This window comes from Choloepus didactylus, chromosome X (assembly GCF_015220235.1).
Source record: "Choloepus didactylus isolate mChoDid1 chromosome X, mChoDid1.pri, whole genome shotgun sequence".
Taxonomy (NCBI): Eukaryota; Metazoa; Chordata; class Mammalia; order Pilosa; family Megalonychidae; genus Choloepus; species Choloepus didactylus.
Window position 1 is genome coordinate 49,074,771 of NC_051334.1, and position 18,510 is coordinate 49,093,280.

The following is an 18,510-nucleotide window of genomic DNA, read 5'->3' on the forward strand; positions in this document are numbered from 1 at the left end:
GCCTAAGTGGGATTGATGGAAGAGATAAACAATCTCGGAGGAGGGGGTGGGGGTGGGGGCCCTGCCTTTTGCTGATTGGCGGAGGAGGGTCTCCCAGACAGCTGCCAAAACATCAAGGGGGCGGTGCCGCCCTCCACGCTGCTCAGCGGAAGCAGGACTTGTATAGAAGTGGGAGTAGCAGGGGACGGGGCGGGCGGTGTAACTATGAGGACTGGCTAGAAAATACTAATTTAGATCAGAGCGGAGGTAGATGGGCGATATGGCTGCTAAACACGAGAAGGAGCGCCAAGGGGAGGAAACTAAATGCCTATGAAGAGGGCAGAGTCGAACTGCTGCCAGTTACAAAGGGGCGGAACCTGGCTCTGCATTGATTGGCGGAAGCTGGACTCAACCTGGCATAGAGGCCCGCCCGGGGGTGGGAGAGGGCGGGGTCCAACTCTGCACCTATTGGCGGAAACTTGAACCATTTAGAAGTAGGGGTGAGGCCAAGGTTGGGCCGAGAAGGACGTGGGCGTACTTAGGGTACCCGAGTAACGATTAGGGCGTAGGGCAGGGGTAAACCTTAGGGCCAGGAGTGAAAGAGTGACTGCCTTGGGAACAAACCTCCGTCCTGAACCAGCCCATTCTCTATGGAAACTCAAAGGATGGTGTCCAGGAAAAGGAATGGAAGGAGGGGTGAGGTGGGGGTCCAGGTTGCCAAGACTACAGAAGAGAGGGCAGAGCATACAGGCAAATTGCAAACGCTGCCGGGCAACAGGGCAGAGAATAAAGGCAAGCGGTAAATACTGCCAGGCAACAGGCTGGAGGCGGGACTTCTGGGGTGCTTTAGAGGTTCCATACAGAGATTGGACTCTGAGCCTCCTAGTAACAGTGTGCTCTAGAAACAGGGCACCTTGGCAACCAGTTGGGGTTAAAGGGAAAAAGAAGGGCCATGGGACTCAAAGGCATTCAGGCTCTTTAATGTCGGGGAAGAGTGCAGAAGTCAGTGAAGAGGCTTCTCTGGGAGATTCTGCAGGCCTTGTAGCTCTCTAAGCCCCTGAAAAAGAGGAGGGAAGAATTTGAACACAGACTGGGTGGAGGACCCATCCCAGGCTTGCGCTGACCTCCCCTCCCTTGGAATCAGCCCAGTTCCGGCTTGACTCCAGCTTAGCTCCAGCTTAGCAGGAAAGATGGTTCTTCCCTTCTCAGGCTCTCTCTCTTCCTCAGGTCACCACCCTAAACACATTTGGAGATAGAGTCTGGGAGTGGGGTGAGCTGCTCTCACCTCTAGCAACATGTGGATATGGGCCTTGATATTCATGGAGTCCCTGGTGAGGCTGTTGCTGAGCCTGAAGAAGGGAAACAAGAAAGGGTGAAGTGGGACCCACATAAGATTATGAGGACGACCTGTCCTCACTTCAAGACCTACCTACAACCTGGATGACTCCCACAAGTCACCAGGTCTGGCCATCTTCTAGACTTCACTGATTCAAAAGACATTTACTGAGTGCCCACTCTATACCAGGCAGTTTTAGGCATTGGGGAGTCAGCAGTGAACACAACAAAAATCCTGGCTTTGTGGAACTCACATTCTAGTTATGAGAGACAGACAAATGATGGAATAAAATATACAGTATGTCAAATGGTTATAAGTGCAATGAAAAAATTAAACAATGAGGGAGGTTAAGGAGTGCAAGCGTAGGGTCTACAATTTTAAATAGAGTGCCCAGGGATGGATTCACTGAGACACATCTGAGCAAAGACTTAAAGGAAGTGGAGAAGCTAATCATCTGGCTATCTGGAGGATGAGTGTTCCAGACAGAAGGGACAGCAAAAGGTGCTGAGGTGGGAGTGTGCCTGGCATGTCTGAGTCACAGCAAAGAGGCCTGCGTGGCTGGAGAAGAATAAGCAAAGGGAGACTGTAGTAAGATGTGAAGTTAAAGAGGTAAGAAGGGGAGGCAGTTTGTGTAAACCCTACAAGACCATAGTAAAGACTCTAGCTTTTACTGTGATGTGGGAGGCATAGGAAAGTTTTGAGCAGAGGAGGGATGTGAACTGACTTGGGTTTTAAGAAAATCCATTGGTTGCTGTGAGAATTAATTGGGGATAAGGGTAACAAGTGTGGAAGCAGGAAGTCCAGTGATGAGTTGATAGAAGCTCAGACCACAGTGGCAGCAGTTGAGGTGATGAGAAATGATTGGGTTTTGGATATATTCTGAAGGTAGAGCCAAAAGAATTTGAGAAAGGGTTGGATGTCAGATGTGAGAGAGAGGTCTCAAGGATGATGCCAAGGCCCAAGGAAGTGGGAAGCTGGTATTGTCATAGACTGACAAGGGGAAGACTGGGTACACAGGTTTGATAGAGGGGGAGAAAGATCAGGAATTTTCTTTTGGACATATTAAATCTGAGATGCCTCTTAAGGACCTTAAAGTGATGACTAATGGTAACATTATCCTGAAAAACTGTTCTACTTCCAAAAGAATGCATTCAACAGCCTGATTTCCAACACCACTCATGATGGCAGCCAGTTCAAAGGAGCTACCCAGGCATCTTGTTCTGGCAACTCCTAGATACTTGTGCTCTTCCACTTCCACCTTAATTCTCCAAACCCTCCTACTATCATTTCTGTTTTCAGTTTAGAGCCTACCTATAATATTATCACAATCTTGGCAATACGGTTAGTTCTCTTTCCTCCCTGTCCTTTCACAGCCCCCTAATACTACATGACCCAAACTATTCACACCTACGAGCTGATAGCAGGGTCAGCAGAGTGTTCTTTAAAAATGTGACAGAGAGCTGCAGCTGGGCACCACTTTCTATCATTTCTAAAAGTGTGGCTCAAGAACCATTTATACAGAATCACCTGGGAGCTTGTTAAAATGTATTCCCAACTCCCAAAGATCCCAAAGTTTGAGAATCATACATCTTAAATTCACCAGCCTCCACGAGGCATGTGGCGGGGAGGGGGGGGGGCAGCGCTCACTGCTGCCAGGTCACTTATTCCTTTCTCTGGCTAACTTGCTTGCCACAACTATTTCAGACCCCCACCACCACCCTTTTAAAAAAAATCACTGAAACACACTGAGATCCTAGTGTGTCAGGCATAGTTGTTGAGAAATAAAACTGCATGTGGATATATGGGAGTGAACAAAACAGAAAACTACCGCTCTTTTAAGAGTCTATTGTCCCCTGGGGGGGACAGAAATTAAGCAACTAAACAAATGCTGTAAGTGCTACAACGAAGGAGCATCGAGTCCTTTGAGAGTTTGAGAGAGAAAAACAGCAGAGGCCTAATATATATAGGGGTAGGAGAAAAGGGTAGAAAATGGGTCCTGGCTAAATTATTTGAGCAATGCCTGGAACTGCTCTGGCCCTGGACTGTTAAGTTACATAAACTAGTAAATTCCTTATGTTTAAGCCAGCTTGGATAAGGTCTTACCCAAAAGAATTCTAACTGATAGAAAGAGTAAAAGAAGGCCTTTCTGAAAATGAAGAATTAGAACTAAGAATGAGTAAGAGTTCAACAGTGGGAGGCACTTTTCCACAAAAAGGCCAAGAGGCAGGAAAGAGCTTTTTTGAGAGCAGGCAGGAGGCCAGAGTGTTAAGGATTAAGTGAATGGTGCAAGGACAGTGGTACATCCAAGATAAGGTCCAGGAGGGAGGGAAGGGCTAGATCATGCAGGTTTCAACAGAAGATTGCAAAACATAGGAAGAAACAGGAAGTGATGGCTCAAGCAAAGGAAAAGATTAAAGCATTAGAAGCCATCAGTGAGGAGGAACAGACCTGGGACATTCCAGACAAAGACTTAAAAATTGGATCTGGCAGAAGAAAGAATCAGTGGACTTGAAGCTAACAATTGAAATCATCCAGTCTGAGGAGCAGAATGAAAGAATGAAGAAAGGTGAACAGTGCTTTAGGAACCTGTGGGATACCATCAAATGTACCAATATATGCACTGTGGAAGTCCCAGAAGGAGAAGAAATGAACAAAGAGAATATTCAAAGAAATAATGGCTGAAAACTCCCCAAATTTAGCAAAAGACATGAATATACATGTCCAAGATGCTCAACAACCTCCAAACAGGATAAACCCAAATACACCCACACTATGGCATGCTATCAAACTGTTTCCATGCCAAAGATAAAGAGAGAATTCTGAAAATCACAAGAGAGAAGCAATGTGTCACATACAAGGGAGCCTCAATGAGATTAAATGCTGATTTCTCATTGGAAACTATGGAGGCAAGACGGCAGTGGGAAGACATATTTAAAGTGCTGAAAGCAAAAAATTGCCAACCAAGAATTCTGTATCCGGCAAAGCTGTGTTTCAAAAATGAGGGATTAAGACATTCCCAGATAAACAAGAGCTGAGGAACTTCATCACCACTAGCCCTGTCCTACAAGAAATGCTCAACTCTGCAGTTGAGAGAAAAGAATGTTAGACAATTGACTGAAGCCATCTGAAGAAATAAAGAGCTCCAGTAAAGATAATGACATGGGTAAATACAAATACCAGTACTATTGTATTTTGATTTGTAACTCCATTTTTTACTTCCTACAGGACCTAAAAGGCAAATGCATAAAATGTAATGAGAAATCAATGGTTTTGGATTCATAATGTATAAATATATAATCTGTGATAAGAACTACAAAAAGGTTGGGGGGACAGAGGGTTATATGCTATTGCATATATATGTTATTGAAGTTAAATTGGTATCAAAGCAAACGAGATTGTTATAGATTTAGGATGTTAAATTTAAGCCCCATGGTAACCACAAACAAAATATCAGAGAAAATGCAAACACACAGACACAGAGAATAGAGTATAGGTTCCCAGGGCCAGGGAGGGGAGGGCAGGGATAATGGGGAGTTAATGCAAAATGAGTGTAGGGTTTCCGTTTGGGGTGAAGGGAAAGTTCTAGTAGTGGATGGTGGTGAGGATACTGCAATACTGTGAATGTGATTAATCCCACAGAATCGTATGCTTGAGAGGGGCTGGGATGGGAAGATTAATGTTGCATATAGGTTTCCAAAATTTCCAAAAAGAGAGAAAGAAAGAGAAACTAAAGACATAATGACAATTAAATGTAATACATGATCTTGGATGTGATCTAGCAAGGGAGGAGAGAAGGCTCAAAAGGACATAATGGGACATAAGTGAATATCCTTGTTCATAGGAAATCTATCTGGAGTATCTACAAGGAGTGTGATGTGTGCAACCTGCTCTCAAATGTTCAGAAAATCGATAGATGATAGATAGGTAGAAAGAATAAATGGCAAATATGGCGAAATGTTAAAATTGGTGGATCTGGGTATTTGGGGGTGGGGTTTGTCGGAATTCTCTGTATGGGGTTTGTATTATTTTTGCAGCTGTCCTGTAAGTTTGAAATTATTTCAAAATAAAAGTTAAAAAATAAAAAAATTAATCTATTTGAAAGGCTCAGGAATCCTGTGATTTAACAAGGAAAGCTCTGTTACAAAAAACAGATATGGCCTGAATGATTACCAGCTCAGAACTGCATTGGCCATGAAAGCAGGCACCCTACCAGATCTCAGTGGGTCTGAGGTTCTTTTAGGTCTACTAAAACTTAAACCCTGGGAAAGTCTGAAAAGAGAAAAATCACTGAAAGCCTAAGGAAGGCAACTCTGGAAGAAATGACTGTAGGAATAATGATAAATATAACTGTTCTAGTTTGCTAATGCTGCCGGAATACAAAACACCAGAGACGGATTGGCTTTTATAAAAGGGGGTTTATTTGGTTACACAGTTACAGTCTTAAGGCCATAAAATGTCCAAGGTAACACATCAGCAATTGGGTACCTTCACTGGAGGATGGCCAATGGTGTCCGGAAAACCTCTGTTAGCTGGGAAGGCACATGGCTGGCGTCTGCTCTAAAGTTCTGGTTTCAAAATGGCTTTCTCCCAGGACGTTCCTTTCTAGGCTGCAGTTCCTCAAAAATGTCACTCTTAGTTGCACTTGGGGTATTTGTCCTCTCTTAGCTTCTCCAGAGCAAGAGTCTGCTTTCAATGACCGTCTTCAAACTGTCTCTCATCTGCAGCTCCTGTGCTTTCTTCAGTGTCCCTCTTGGCTGTAGCTCCTCTTCAAAATGTCACTGTCAGCTGCACTGAGTTCCTTCTGTTTGTCAGCTCATTTATATGGCTCCAGTAATTTAATTCAGGCCCACCCTCAATGGGCGGGCCAACACCTCCATGGAAATTATCCAATCAGTCATCACCCACAGTTGGGTGGGGCACATCTCCATGGAAACACTCAAAGAATTACAATCTAATTAACACTGATAGGTCTGCCCACACAAGATTACATCAAAGATAATGGCATTTGGGGGGACATAACACATTCAAACTGGCACATTCCACTCCCTGGACCCCAAAATGACATTATCTTTCCATATACAAAATACATTCATCCCACAACAATATCACAGAAACTTAAATCATTTCAGTAACAATAGTTAAGTACAAGATTCCATCAAAATCAATTATAGGCGTGGTCAGTCCTAAGGCATAATTTTCCTTTAGCTGTGGATCTGTGAACTTAGAGCAAGTTATGTGCTTCCAATATACAAAGGAAGGACATTCGTAGGATAAACATTCCCATTGCCATAAGGAGAAAGAGTAAGGAAAACAGGGTTAACAGGACCAAAACAGTTCCTAAAACCCGCAGGGCAAACTCCATTAGATTTCAAAGACTGAGTCATTTACAGAACGATGTTGCGTCCTTGGGGCTTGAGAGACTGGGAGCCTAACCCTTCCCAAGGGCCTTTGTGGCAGCCCTTTCCTCTCCAAACGCTGGGGTGAGTGTTCCAACATATCCACACATTGGGGAGACCACCTTCTCGGCCCCACCCTCCTCAAACATCGGGGCAGCACCCGGATTCCCTTCCATCTCCGGGGCACACGCTCAACCCCTTCAGAACAGTGTGGTGGCAGCCAGGCTCTCCCCAATTCCCTGGGAATGTGCTCCACCTCTTTGGGGCTTGGGGTGGCAGAACATTTCCTGAGCATCGGGGTGGAAGGCCCACCCTCGACCTCCAGGGCAAACTCACCCTTTCCATGCGTGTGGGCTGCTCCACTCTCCCAGCCCGAGACCTCTTGACTCCAGACCTCAACCTCCATGGCTCTGTCTTTGAAGACATTATTCCTTCAATTTGTTCCTTGTCTGTCTCCTCCAGTCCAGACCAGCAACGGCTCTGTCTATAAAGATCCTGCAAAAATTCTGTTGGCTTCGCATGAAGCACACGGGGGTCAAGGCCATCAGACAATAGGACTTTCCACAAATCCTTTCTGCTTAACTCCTTTTCCAGTCTTGGCTTGTACTAAAATGGTGGCTGGGTTCCATGTTTGGTTACATCCTCATGTTGGGCTGCAGCTTCTGGGATTCCACCCCCTGGAAGCCTGTAATTTTCCAGGCCATCAGCTTCTGGTTTCTTAGAACCCAAGAGTTCAGTTCTAAGTTTATCTCTCTCCGCTCGCATTTTACTATAAGCTGCAAGGAGAAGCCAGGGTACCTCCTCCACATGTAGTCTGGAGATCTCCTCAGCTAAGTATTCCAGGTTGTTGCTTTCAAATTCTTCCTTCCATCTGACACCAGGACTCAATTTTGCCAAATTCTCTGCCACTTTAAAATAAGGATCACCTTTCTTCCAGTTTGCAACAACACATCCACCATTTCTGTTCAAGACCTCCTCAGAAGTATCTTTAGAGTCCATACTTCCACAAACAGTCTCTTCAAAGCAGTTTAGGCCTTTTCTATCATGCTCCTCACAATTCTTCCAGAATCTTCCCCTTATCCATTTAAAAAGCCATTCCAACATGTTTGGTATTTGCAAACTCAGCAGCAAAAGCACCCCACTTCCGGTACCAAAATCTGTTCTAGTTTGCTAATGCTGCCAGAATGCAAAACACCAGAGACGGACTGGCTTTTATAAAAGGGGTTTTACTTGGTTACACAGTTACAGTCTTAAGGCCATAAAGTGTCCAAGGTAACACATCAGCAATTGGGTACCTTCATTGGAAGATGGCCAATGGTGTCTGGAAAACCTCTGTTAGCTGGAAAGCACGTGGCTGGCGTCTGCTCTAAAGTTCTGGTTTCAAAATGGCTTTCTCCCAGGACGTTCCTTTCTAGGCTGCAGTTCCTCAAAAATGTCACTCTTAGTTGCACTTGGGGTATTTGTCCTCTCTTAGCTTCTCCAGAGCAAGAGTCTGCTTTCAATGACCGTCTTCAAACTGTCTCTCATCTGCAGCTCCTGTGCTTTCTTCAAAGTGTCCCTCTTGGCTGTAGCTCCTCTTCAAAATGTCACTGTCAGCTGCACTGAGTTCCTTCTGTTTGTCAGCTCATTTATATGGCTCCAGTAATTTAATTCAGGCCCACCCTCAATGGGCGGGCCAACACCCCCATGGAAATTATCCAATCAGTCATCACCCACAGTTGGGTGGGGCACATCTCCATGGACACACTCAAAGAATTACAATCTAATTAACACTGATAGGTCTGCCCACACAAAATTACATCAAAGATAATGGCATTTGGGGGGACATACATTCAAACTGGCACAATAACCAAGAAGGCTTTTTTTAGATCAGTGGCATGCACCCTTGTGAAATATTGTTAATCCAAGTGTATTAGTCAGTGTCCCCTTGCTCACTTCATCCCAGCCACACTATCTTCTCTTTGCAGTTTCTCTAACATGCCAGGTACACTATTCCTCTTGTCAGCAAATGCTTTTCCCAGAAATCCCTATGGTTTGTTCATTCAATCAAGTGATTCAAATGTCACTTACTCCGGGGAGGCCTTCACTAGCTACATTTCAATCCCCTCATCCAGACTTCTACTCCCCCTTCCCTGCTTTATTTTTCTCCTTAGCACTTACTACCATTTGACATACTTAAGAGTTTACATAACTAGCTTATTTATTTTTTGGGTTCTCCACTAGAATATAGGCTCCATGAGGAAAGGGATTTTTACCTGTTTTGATCAGAGGTACCTCTAGGACTTAGAACACTCAAATATTTAATGAGTAAACAAATTAGCATTAACATCATTGTATGTTGTTTGTTTTATAAGGTTTTTAAAACATTTAAATGAATTGGATATTAGACAAGATTTTCACTAAATATTTAGCAGTGACTGAGTTAATTAAGCCATTAAGGTCTAATTGGGGACACTGTACCTTTTTCAACCTGTTTTGATCTGTTATTTTTGTGTGTAGGTATGTTACTATATAGCTGCATGTTGACTATAATAAATCCATAAGATTAATAAGTAAGCAAACAAAATAAAAACAGTGTTGAGCATTTCCTTCTATGAACACGGAACCCCCCAGACATTAAACAATTCAATCAACTCATTTGAGAGCACAGACTCTGAAGCCAGAAAGCCTGGGTTCAAATCCCATCTCCACGTCTAACTTTTTTGGGGGCTCAGTCTCCTCATGTGAAAATGGGATAATAGTACCCACTTCATAGGGTTGTTGTGAGGATTAAATGAGTGAAAAATGTCCAGTGCTTATCCTGGCACAGTCAGTGTTATATAAGTGTTTGTTGTTATTATTTTTATCATGATTACAAGACCATTCTCAAAAACAAACGCCCCTTCCCATTTCTCCCACCGGATGTACATCGTTTTCTCCTTTAATTCACATCTAAACTGCTGGGAGGGAAAGGTTGTGTACACCCCAATCTGGTTTCTATAGCCATCAAAATAGTTCTCACTCCTAGAAAATGAAAGATTAAAGGAGACTTTAAAAGACCTATCAACCAAGTACAATATATGGACCTTGTTATATCGTCTTTGTTTGGATCCTGATTTGAATATCAGCTGTAAAAAGAATTTTTTAAACTTTTTTTTTATTTCAAATTTTCAATCCTATAGAAACAATGAAATAGTATGATGAAAACCTGTAAACCCTTCACCCAGATTCACAGTTCATTAACCTTCTGCCACATCTGCTTTCTCTCTTTCTCTACATTACTTAACGCTTTTTTGCTGGACCATTTGAAAGTTCCAGGCATTATGAAGCTTTACCATTAAAGACTCCTGTGTGCATTTCCTAAGTATAAGGCCATTGTCCTACATGAGCACAATGCCATTATCGCACACCAAGGGATGCCCAATAAATGTGCAAATGAACAATACAAAGACCATTTACTGAATGCTTATTATGTGCTGTGCCTGCTGATAAGCTTTGCATCCCCACATTCTTCAGCCCAAGCTCTGGGAAGGAAGGGATATGGGTCCCTAAGTATCATCCATGAAAGCCATGGGAAGAAAAGGGTGTTGATAACGGTGGTGTTTTTAGACACTATCCTCATGGATGGGACTTACTCTGTGAGGAGGCAGCTCTTACGATCAATGAACTTGAGAGCTTCTGCCAATGTCAGCTCCAGGAAAAAACCATATCCAATGGCCACAAAGATCCGTGAAGTGTCTGGCCTGAGGAAAGAGTGGTTAGAGGAGGCAAGGAAAGTTCTTTTCACCGTTTAGCATACCCTACGGTTTAAGATGTTTTCTGATTCCTCCCCACCCCCGGCCTTCCTCAAATTGAGGCTATGGGAGAGTAGGATTTTTTCTTATTTCATTCACTGTCACATCCCTGGAACCTAGCACAGTGTCTGGTACATAGCAGATGCTCAAAAAATACTTTGTTGAATAAAGTAGGGGGGCATGCTGAACCTTGTGGACTCAGGGGTAGGTAGATGGGTAGGCACTCACACCACTGTGTCAACGAAGAAGTTACAGCCCAAATCCACCTGCATATATAACTCCGAGTGGTTAGCTTCCTGCAGGGCCAGGGAGAAAGAGGTAGGAATCAGTTGTCAGATTTTAGGTCAGGTGACAGGTTTTGGTCTGGGGTCTCTCCTCCAGACTCCCAAAGGTACCCAACCCCAATATTTTTACCTGGAGTCGTTCAATGACATTTCTCAGTTGAAGGTATTTGGCCAGCTGCTCATATACCTTGTCACGATGGTCCAGCACCTTTCTGATGGGGTGAGAGTCCAATGGTGACCAACAGGTGATCCTGTCCCTCTTGGGACACCTCATATCATGACCCTCTGAGACCCTCATTTCACCATGCTGGGAAGAGGCGTTTGGGTGCAGAAGTTAAGATTTTGGCCTCGGGAGTCAGACTACCTGGGTTTGAATCCAGGCTCTCCCCTTTACTAGCTGTGTGACCTTGACAAGTAAGTAACCTCTCTGGGACTCAGTTTCCCCATCTATAAAATAGGGATAATGACAGTGTTACCTCAAAGTCATTAGGAAGATTAAAGGAGTGTATCATATCAAGTGCTTAGAACAGTGACTGCCAAACAGTAAGCTGTATATACATGATAGCTATTAATTATTACTATTATTATTATACTCCACCCCAAATGCCTCCCTTTGATTAGAACGTCCCATCTTTACCCTAGAAAATTCTTCCAACCCTTTTAAGCCCACTTGGATTAATTATGATATTTATTAATAATAATTCTTCATACTCGTTGAGGCTCTGGTTTGTTTCTGGCATTCATGCTAAATTCTTTACAATGATCGAACACATTGAAAACCCAAAGCTATTGCATGAGGTTCATCAACTTCCCCATTTCACATCTGGAGAAACTGAGGCACACAGAGGCGAGGTACAAGGTGTTCACACGGATGGCAATTGGCCGAGCCGGGATTCGAACTTGCCTCCGGAAACCTAGCTCTTAACTGTTACGCGACATCATAGATTGCGCAGGCGCGGACATGCCCGCCACTCCGAAAGCCGAGTCCCAGTCGCAATCGCACCCCGGATGCAGCCCCGCCTTCCAGATCGAAAGGGGCGAGGGCCGGGTTCCAAACGCCCGCTCACCAATCAGAAGGTTCGGCCCTGACTCTGAACACCCCGCCCACCACGTGGGGCGTTCCAAACGTCCCGCCTTCTACGCTGTCACTCACTGCAGGTCCCGTTGTAGCACATCGCTGATGAATGCCTCATAGCGCAGCACTTTCTCCGCCGTGGCCTCCAACGCCCGCCGTTTAGGGGGCGGGGGCGTCGCCATGATGGGCTCCTGGCGAGTGAGGAGGGGGAAGGCCATGTTGACCACTGCAATTTGGCCTCATGAGCAGCACATCTCCACCCTCCCGACGTTGGAAATGGGCTCGTCCGACCCAAGCTGGGGGTTCCGCCTTCCGCCCCTCCCAACTCTGGGACACTGCCACTCAGGGACACCCAAACGCGGCCCTTACCTTAGAGCCGCCGAGAAAAAGAACGGCAAGTTGGTATGAACCGCGTCTTCCGGGTGGCGCAGATGAATGACGTACTGGCAAGCGAACTGGCCAATCAAATAGCCAGGTGGAGAGGGGGCGGTCCTGAAGACAGGCCAAAGGGGAGAAGAGAAGGGCGGGGCTTTACGGAATCCCACGCGATTGTGGAGCCTGCAGAGCGTGCCAGTAGGGACTGTTAGTGGCAATGAACCGGCTAATAATAGGGAAATGACGAAAGTTACTTGCGGAGCTGAAGGGAAACATGCAAAGCTGGTGCGGGGGGAGTTTAATGGGATTTGGCGGGTTCTGGGGGAGGTGGGACTCACTGATGGAGGTAGAGAAACGGAGTGAAGCATTTGGTTTTAAAAGGGGGGGGGGGCGGGGCGCGGAAAGAGGCCTGCAAGAATTAATTATGGTTCTGGTCTGCAGGGAAGGGAGTACATCCTATGTAATCTGTCTACTTCGGTTTGATTTTTTCACCTGGGAGATTTGAATTTGACTCCCGGTAATGGCAATGAGTGTGAGCATTTAAAAATTTTTAAATACAGACAAACTTTCTAAAATTCATCTTTGATGACTCCAGCTTTGCGGCCCACAATCCATAAATGGGGTTCAAGCGGAGATTGACCATGTGCTATGTCTAATTGTCTCTTGTAATAGGAAGGTCAAACGGAGGATCGCTTAAGTTTTCCACCCAAGATCGTCTATCTTGTAGTTAGAAATAGTTCCTGTGTGTTTTATTTAAATCTGTGAGCTTTTTATTTAATTTTACTCAGTCAAGTGACTGAATGAATTTATTTACCATGTAAGATTTTCATCTAGTCCAGCAAGTCCAGCCCTGATCTGGGGGAGAACCCAGATACCCAGATCCCCCAAATGCATTCCCACCTGCGGGGCATAGAGCTCCCACCCCTATCAGGGAAGACTTCCAAGACAATTAGTGTGTTGTGTGTGTAAAGGCAAGGTTTATTTTTCAAATGCACACAATTTAAGCATATCAGGCCTCCTTTTTTTTGCCTATAGGCAAAAAAATAAATAATAAAATAAATAAATAAATAATAAAATAATAAATAAAATAATAAATAAAATAATAAAGGAAATATTGTGAGATTTAAAAAATAAATACATTTTTGTAAATATGTTAAATATAGTTATTACATTTAGTGTGGTTGAAATAGACACTAAATAGACAAATATTACCTAGCTAATCTATACTACTTTCCTGTGAAAAGAGAGTTTTAAAATGAGGGAGAAACAGAGGAGTTTTTTTTTTAAAAGCAGTTTTATTGAGGTATATTCACATACCATGCAGTCCATCCAAAAGTGTACAATCAGTGGCTTTTGGTATATTCACAGAGTTATGCATTCATTACCACGATCAATTTTAGAACATTTTCATTACTCCAAAAAGAAAAACCCCATATCCCTTAGCAGTCACCACTCAATCCTTCTATCCTTCCCCAGCCCTACAAAACTACTAATCTATTTATGTTTCTATAGATTTATTTATATTTACATTTTATATAAATGGAATCATACAATATGTAGTAATTTGTGTCTGTTTTTTCACTTAGCATAATGTTTTTTTAAATTATTTTTTTCATTAGAGAAGTTGTAGGTTTACAGAAAAGTCATGTAAAGAATACAACGTTCCCATATACCCCCCTATTGTTGACCGTTTGTATTAGTGTGGTACCTTTGTTGCAATTAATGAAAGAATATTAAAATAGTACTATTAACTATAGTTCATAGTTTACATTAGGTATATTTTTCCACATATACCACCCTAATATTAACACCTTTTTTACAGTTGTACATATGTTATAATTCATGAAAGAATATTCTTGTACTATTAACCTCAGTCCGTCCTCCACAACAGGGTTCACTGTATTATACAGTCCCACGTTTTATCTTCTTTCATTCTAGTAACATACACGACCCAAAATTTCCCCTTTCAACCACATTCACATACATAGTTCAGCTGTTAATTACACTCAAAATAATGTGTTGGCATCACCACCATCCATTAACAAACCTTTGCAATCAACCTAAGTAGAAATTCTGTACAAATTAAGCATCAGCTCCCCATTTTCTACCCCCATTCTATCCCCTGGTAACCCATATTCTAGAAATTTAAAAAAATTTCAAACAAAACAAAGGACTAAGAAAAATAACCTAAAATAACTACATTGCTTCCAACATGTTCCTACCATACCCAAGAAAATTTACAAATCATAATCATTCCTGAGCATTCCCATAACATTAAGATTACCCTCAATAGCTTATCTGTTCTTTTCTTAAAACCTTATTTATCAAAATATCTCTTCTTATTAGATTATCATTCCTCCTGCACTAGTTGCTATCTATCTCTAGGTCCCCTACATTCTACAATATAAAACATTTATTTTACATTTTTCACTAAGTTCATGTTAGTAGTAACATACAATATCTCTCTTTTTGTGCCTGGCTTATTTCACTCAGCATTATATCTTCAAGGTTCATCCATGTTGTCATATGTTTCACAACATCGTTCCTTCTTACTGCTGCATAGGATTCCATCGTGTGTATATACTACATTTTGTTTATCCACTCATCTGTTGAAGGACGTTTGGATTGTTTCCATCTCTTGGCAATTGTGAATAATGCTGCTATGAACATTGTGTGCACATATCTGTTCATGTCACTGTTTTCAGATCTGGGTATATACCGAGAAGTGCAATTGCTGGATCCAAGGGTAACTCAATATCTAGTTTTCTAAGGAACCGCCAGACTGTCCTCCAGAGTGGCTGTACCATTATACGGTCCCACCAGCAATGAATAAGGGTTCAAATTTCTTCACATCCTTTCCAGCATTTGAAGTTTCCTGTTTGTTTAATGGCAGCCAGTCTAATTGGTGTGAGTTGATATCTCATTCTGGTCTGAATTTGCATCTCCCTAATAGTGAAGATGAACATTTTTTCATGTGCTTTTTGGCCATCCATATTTCCTCTTCAGAGAACTGTCTTTTCATATCTTTTGCCCATTTTATAATTGGTCTGGCTGTACTGTTGTCATTGAGTTGTAGAATTTCTTTATATATGCAAGATATCAGTCTTTTGTCAGATGCATGGATTCCAAATATTTTTTCCCATTCAGTTGGCTGCCTCTTCACCTTTCTGACAAATTCCTTTGAAGAACAGAAGCTTTTAAGTTTGAGGAATTCCAGTTTATATATTTTTCTTTTGTTGCTTGTGCTTTGGGTGTAAGGTCTAGGAAGTGATCTCCTAATGCAAGATCTTGAAGATGTTTCCCTACATTATCTTCTAGGAGTTTTATGGTACTGTCTCATATTGAGGTATTTAATACATTTTGAGTTAATTTTTGTGTAGGGTGTGAGGTAGGGGTCCTCTTTCATTCTTTTTGGATATGGATATCCAGCTCTTCCAGCCGCATTTGTTGAAGAGACTGTTACATCCCAGTTCAGTGGGTTTGGGGGCCTTATCAAAGATCAGTCGACCATAGATCTGGGGGTCTATTTCCAAATTCTCAATTCAATTCCATTGATTAATATGTCTACCTTTGTGCCAATACCATGCTGTTCTGACTACTGTGACTTTATAATAAGCTTCAAAGTCAGGAAGTGTAAGTCCTCCAGCTTTGTTTTCCTTTTTTAGAATGTTTTTAGCAATTCGAGGCATCTTTCCCTTCCAAATAAATTTGATATCTAGCTTTTCCAAGTCTGCAAAGTAGGTTGTTGGAATTTTGATTGGAATTGCATTGAATCTGTAGATGAGTTTGGGTAGAATTGACATCTTAACGATGTTAAGCCTTCCTATCCATGAAGACGGAATATTTTTCCTTCTTTTTAGGTCCCCTTCTATTTCTTTTAATAAAGTTATTGTGCCAGTTTGAATGTATTATGTCCCCCAGAAAAAGCCATATTCTTTGATGCAATCTTGTGGGGCAGACATATTAGTGGGGATTAAGTTGGAATGTTTGGATTAGGTTGTTTGCATGGAAATGTGCCCCACCCAACTGTGGGTGATGACTCTGATTGGATAATTTCCATGGAGGTGTGGCCCCACCCATTCAGGGTGGGTCTAAATTAAATCACTGGAGCTATATAAATGAGCTGGCAAATAGAAGAAACTCAGTGCAGCTGAGAGTGAACTTTTGAAGAGGAGCTACAGCCAAGAGGGACACTTGGAAGAAAGTACAGGAGCTGCAGATGAGAGACAGTTGGAAGATGGCCGTTGAAAGCAGACTCTTGCTCTGGAGAAGCTAAGAGAGGACAAATACCCCAAGTGCAACTAAGAGTGACATTTTTGAGGAACTCCAGACTAGAGAGGAATGTCCTGGAAGAAAGCCATTTTGAAACCAGAACTTTGGAGCAGATGCCAGCCACATACCTTCCCAGCTAACAGAGGTTTTCCGGACACCATTGGCCATCCTCCAGTGAAGGTACCCGATTGCTGATGTGTTACCTTGGACACTTTATGGCCTTAAGACTGTAACTGTGTAACCAAATAAACCCCCTTTTATAAAAGCCAATCCATCTCTGGTGTTTTGCATTCTGGTAGCATTAGCAAACCAGAACAGTTATGATATTTTTTATGTATATGTCTATTACATCCTTGGTTAAGTTTATTCCTAGGTACTTGACTTTTTTTAGTTGCTATTGAGAATGGAATCTTTTTATTGAGTGTCTCTTCAGCTAAGTCAACTCTGGTATGTAGGAACATTACTGACTTATGCGCATTGATCTTGTATCCTGCTACTTTGCTAAATTTTTTTATTAGTTCACGTAGCTGTGTCGATTTCTCAGGGTGTTCCAAATGTAAGATCATATCATCTGCAAATAATGACAGTTTTACTTCTTCCTTTCCAATTTGGATGCCTTTTATTTCTTTGTCTTGCTGAATTGCTCTGGCTAGAACTTCTAGCACAATGTTGAATACCGGTGTCTTGTTCCTGATTTTAGAGGGAAGGCTTTCAGTCTCTCACCATTGAGTACTATGCTGGCTGTGGGTTTTTCAAATGTGCCCTTTATCATATTGAGGAAGTTTCCTTCTATTTCTACCTTTTGAAGTGTTTTTATCAAAAAAGGATGCTGGATTTTGTCAAATGCTTTTTCAGCATCTATTGAGATGATCATTTGATTTTTCTCTTTTCATTTATTAATGTGTTCTATTACATTGATTGATTTTCTTATGTTGAACCATCCTTGCATGCCTGGAATGAACCCCACTTGGTTATGGTGTATGATTTTTTTAATGTGTGTTTGGATTCGATTTGCAAGTATTTTGTTGAGAGTTTTTGCATCTATATTCATGAGGGATATTGGCCTGTAGTTTTCCTTTCTTGTAGCATCTTTGCCTGGTTTTGGTATTAGAGTGATGTTAGCTTCACAAAATGAGTTAGATAGTATTCTATTTTCTTCAATTTTTTGAAAGAGTTTGAGTAAGATTGGTGTCAGTTCTTTTTGGAAAGTTTGGTAGAATCCCCTGTGAAGCCATCTGGCCCTGGGCTTTTATTTTGATGACTGATTGGATCTCTTTGCCTGTGATTGGTTTGTTGAGGTCTCCTATTTTTTCTCTGGTCAGTCTAGGTTGTTCATGTATTTCCAGGAAATTGTCCCTTTCCTCTAAATTATCTAGTTTGTTGGCGTATAGTTGTTCATAGTATCCTCCTATGGTTTTTTACATTTCTTTGGGATCTACGGTAATGTCCCCTTTCTCATTTATTAGTTTGTTTATTTGGGTCTTCTCTTGTTTTGATTTTGTCAGTCTAGCTAAGGGCTTGTCAATCTTGTTGATCTTCTCCAGGAACCAACTTTTGGTTTTACTATTTCTTTTTTTTTTTTTAATTCATTTTATTGAGATATAGTCACATACCATGCAGTCATACAAAACAAAGCATACATTCGATTGTTCACAACACCATTACATAGTTGTGCATTTATCACCAAAATCAATCCCTGACACCTTCATTACCACACACACAAAAATATCAACAATAATAATTAAAGTGAAAAAGAGCAATTAAAGTAAAAAAGAACACTGGGTGCCTTTATTTGTTTGTTTTTTTCCTTCCCCCCATTTTTCTACTCATCCATCCATAAACTAGACAAAGGGGAGAGTGGTCCATATGGCTTTCTGAATCACATTGTCACCCCTCATAAGCTACATTTTTATAAAATTGTCTTCAAGATTCATGGGTTCTGGGTTGTAGTTTGATAGTTTCAGGTATTTACTGCTAATATAGCAACATTTCTGTGAACTTGTTCCTACTATACCCATCA

At 42.1% G+C, this 18,510-nt stretch overlaps 1 protein-coding gene across 3 annotated transcripts; it reads right to left on the reverse strand.

Moving 5' to 3' along the window:
- Positions 1–938: 938 nt before the first annotated feature.
- UXT (ubiquitously expressed prefoldin like chaperone) lies at positions 939–12,261 on the reverse strand. 3 transcript variants are annotated; one of them, XM_037822485.1, is made up of 7 exons: positions 12,213–12,261; positions 11,922–12,034; positions 10,899–10,980; positions 10,713–10,780; positions 10,326–10,433; positions 1,265–1,328; positions 939–1,036 (listed from the first exon to the last, which is right to left on the reverse strand). In XM_037822485.1, the coding sequence occupies exons 2-7, from the start codon at positions 12,023–12,025 to the stop codon at positions 983–985; spliced, it is 480 nt and encodes a 159-aa protein (XP_037678413.1). In that variant the 5' UTR covers positions 12,026–12,034; positions 12,213–12,261; the 3' UTR covers positions 939–982. The 3 variants fall into 3 exon arrangements, with proteins under 3 accessions (XP_037678413.1, XP_037678412.1, XP_037678414.1); XM_037822484.1 differs by lacking the exon at positions 12,213–12,261 and having other exon boundaries at positions 11,922–12,076; XM_037822486.1 differs by lacking the exon at positions 12,213–12,261 and having other exon boundaries at positions 10,899–11,075.
- Positions 12,262–18,510: the final 6,249 nt, after the last annotated feature.

Excerpts from the sequence above, each read along its gene's own strand:
- UXT (XM_037822484.1), bottom strand. The coding sequence starts at position 12,061 with ATGGCCTTCCCCCTCCTCACTCGCCAGGAGCCCATCATGGCGACGCCC. Across the intron at positions 10,434-10,712 it reads TTCTTCGTTGACACAGTGGT|GCCAGACACTTCACGGATCT; the intron begins GTGAGTGCCTAC and ends CTCTTTCCTCAG. Across the intron at positions 1,037-1,264 it reads ATATCCACATGTTGCTAGAG|GGGCTTAGAGAGCTACAAGG; the intron begins GTGAGAGCAGCT and ends CCTCTTTTTCAG.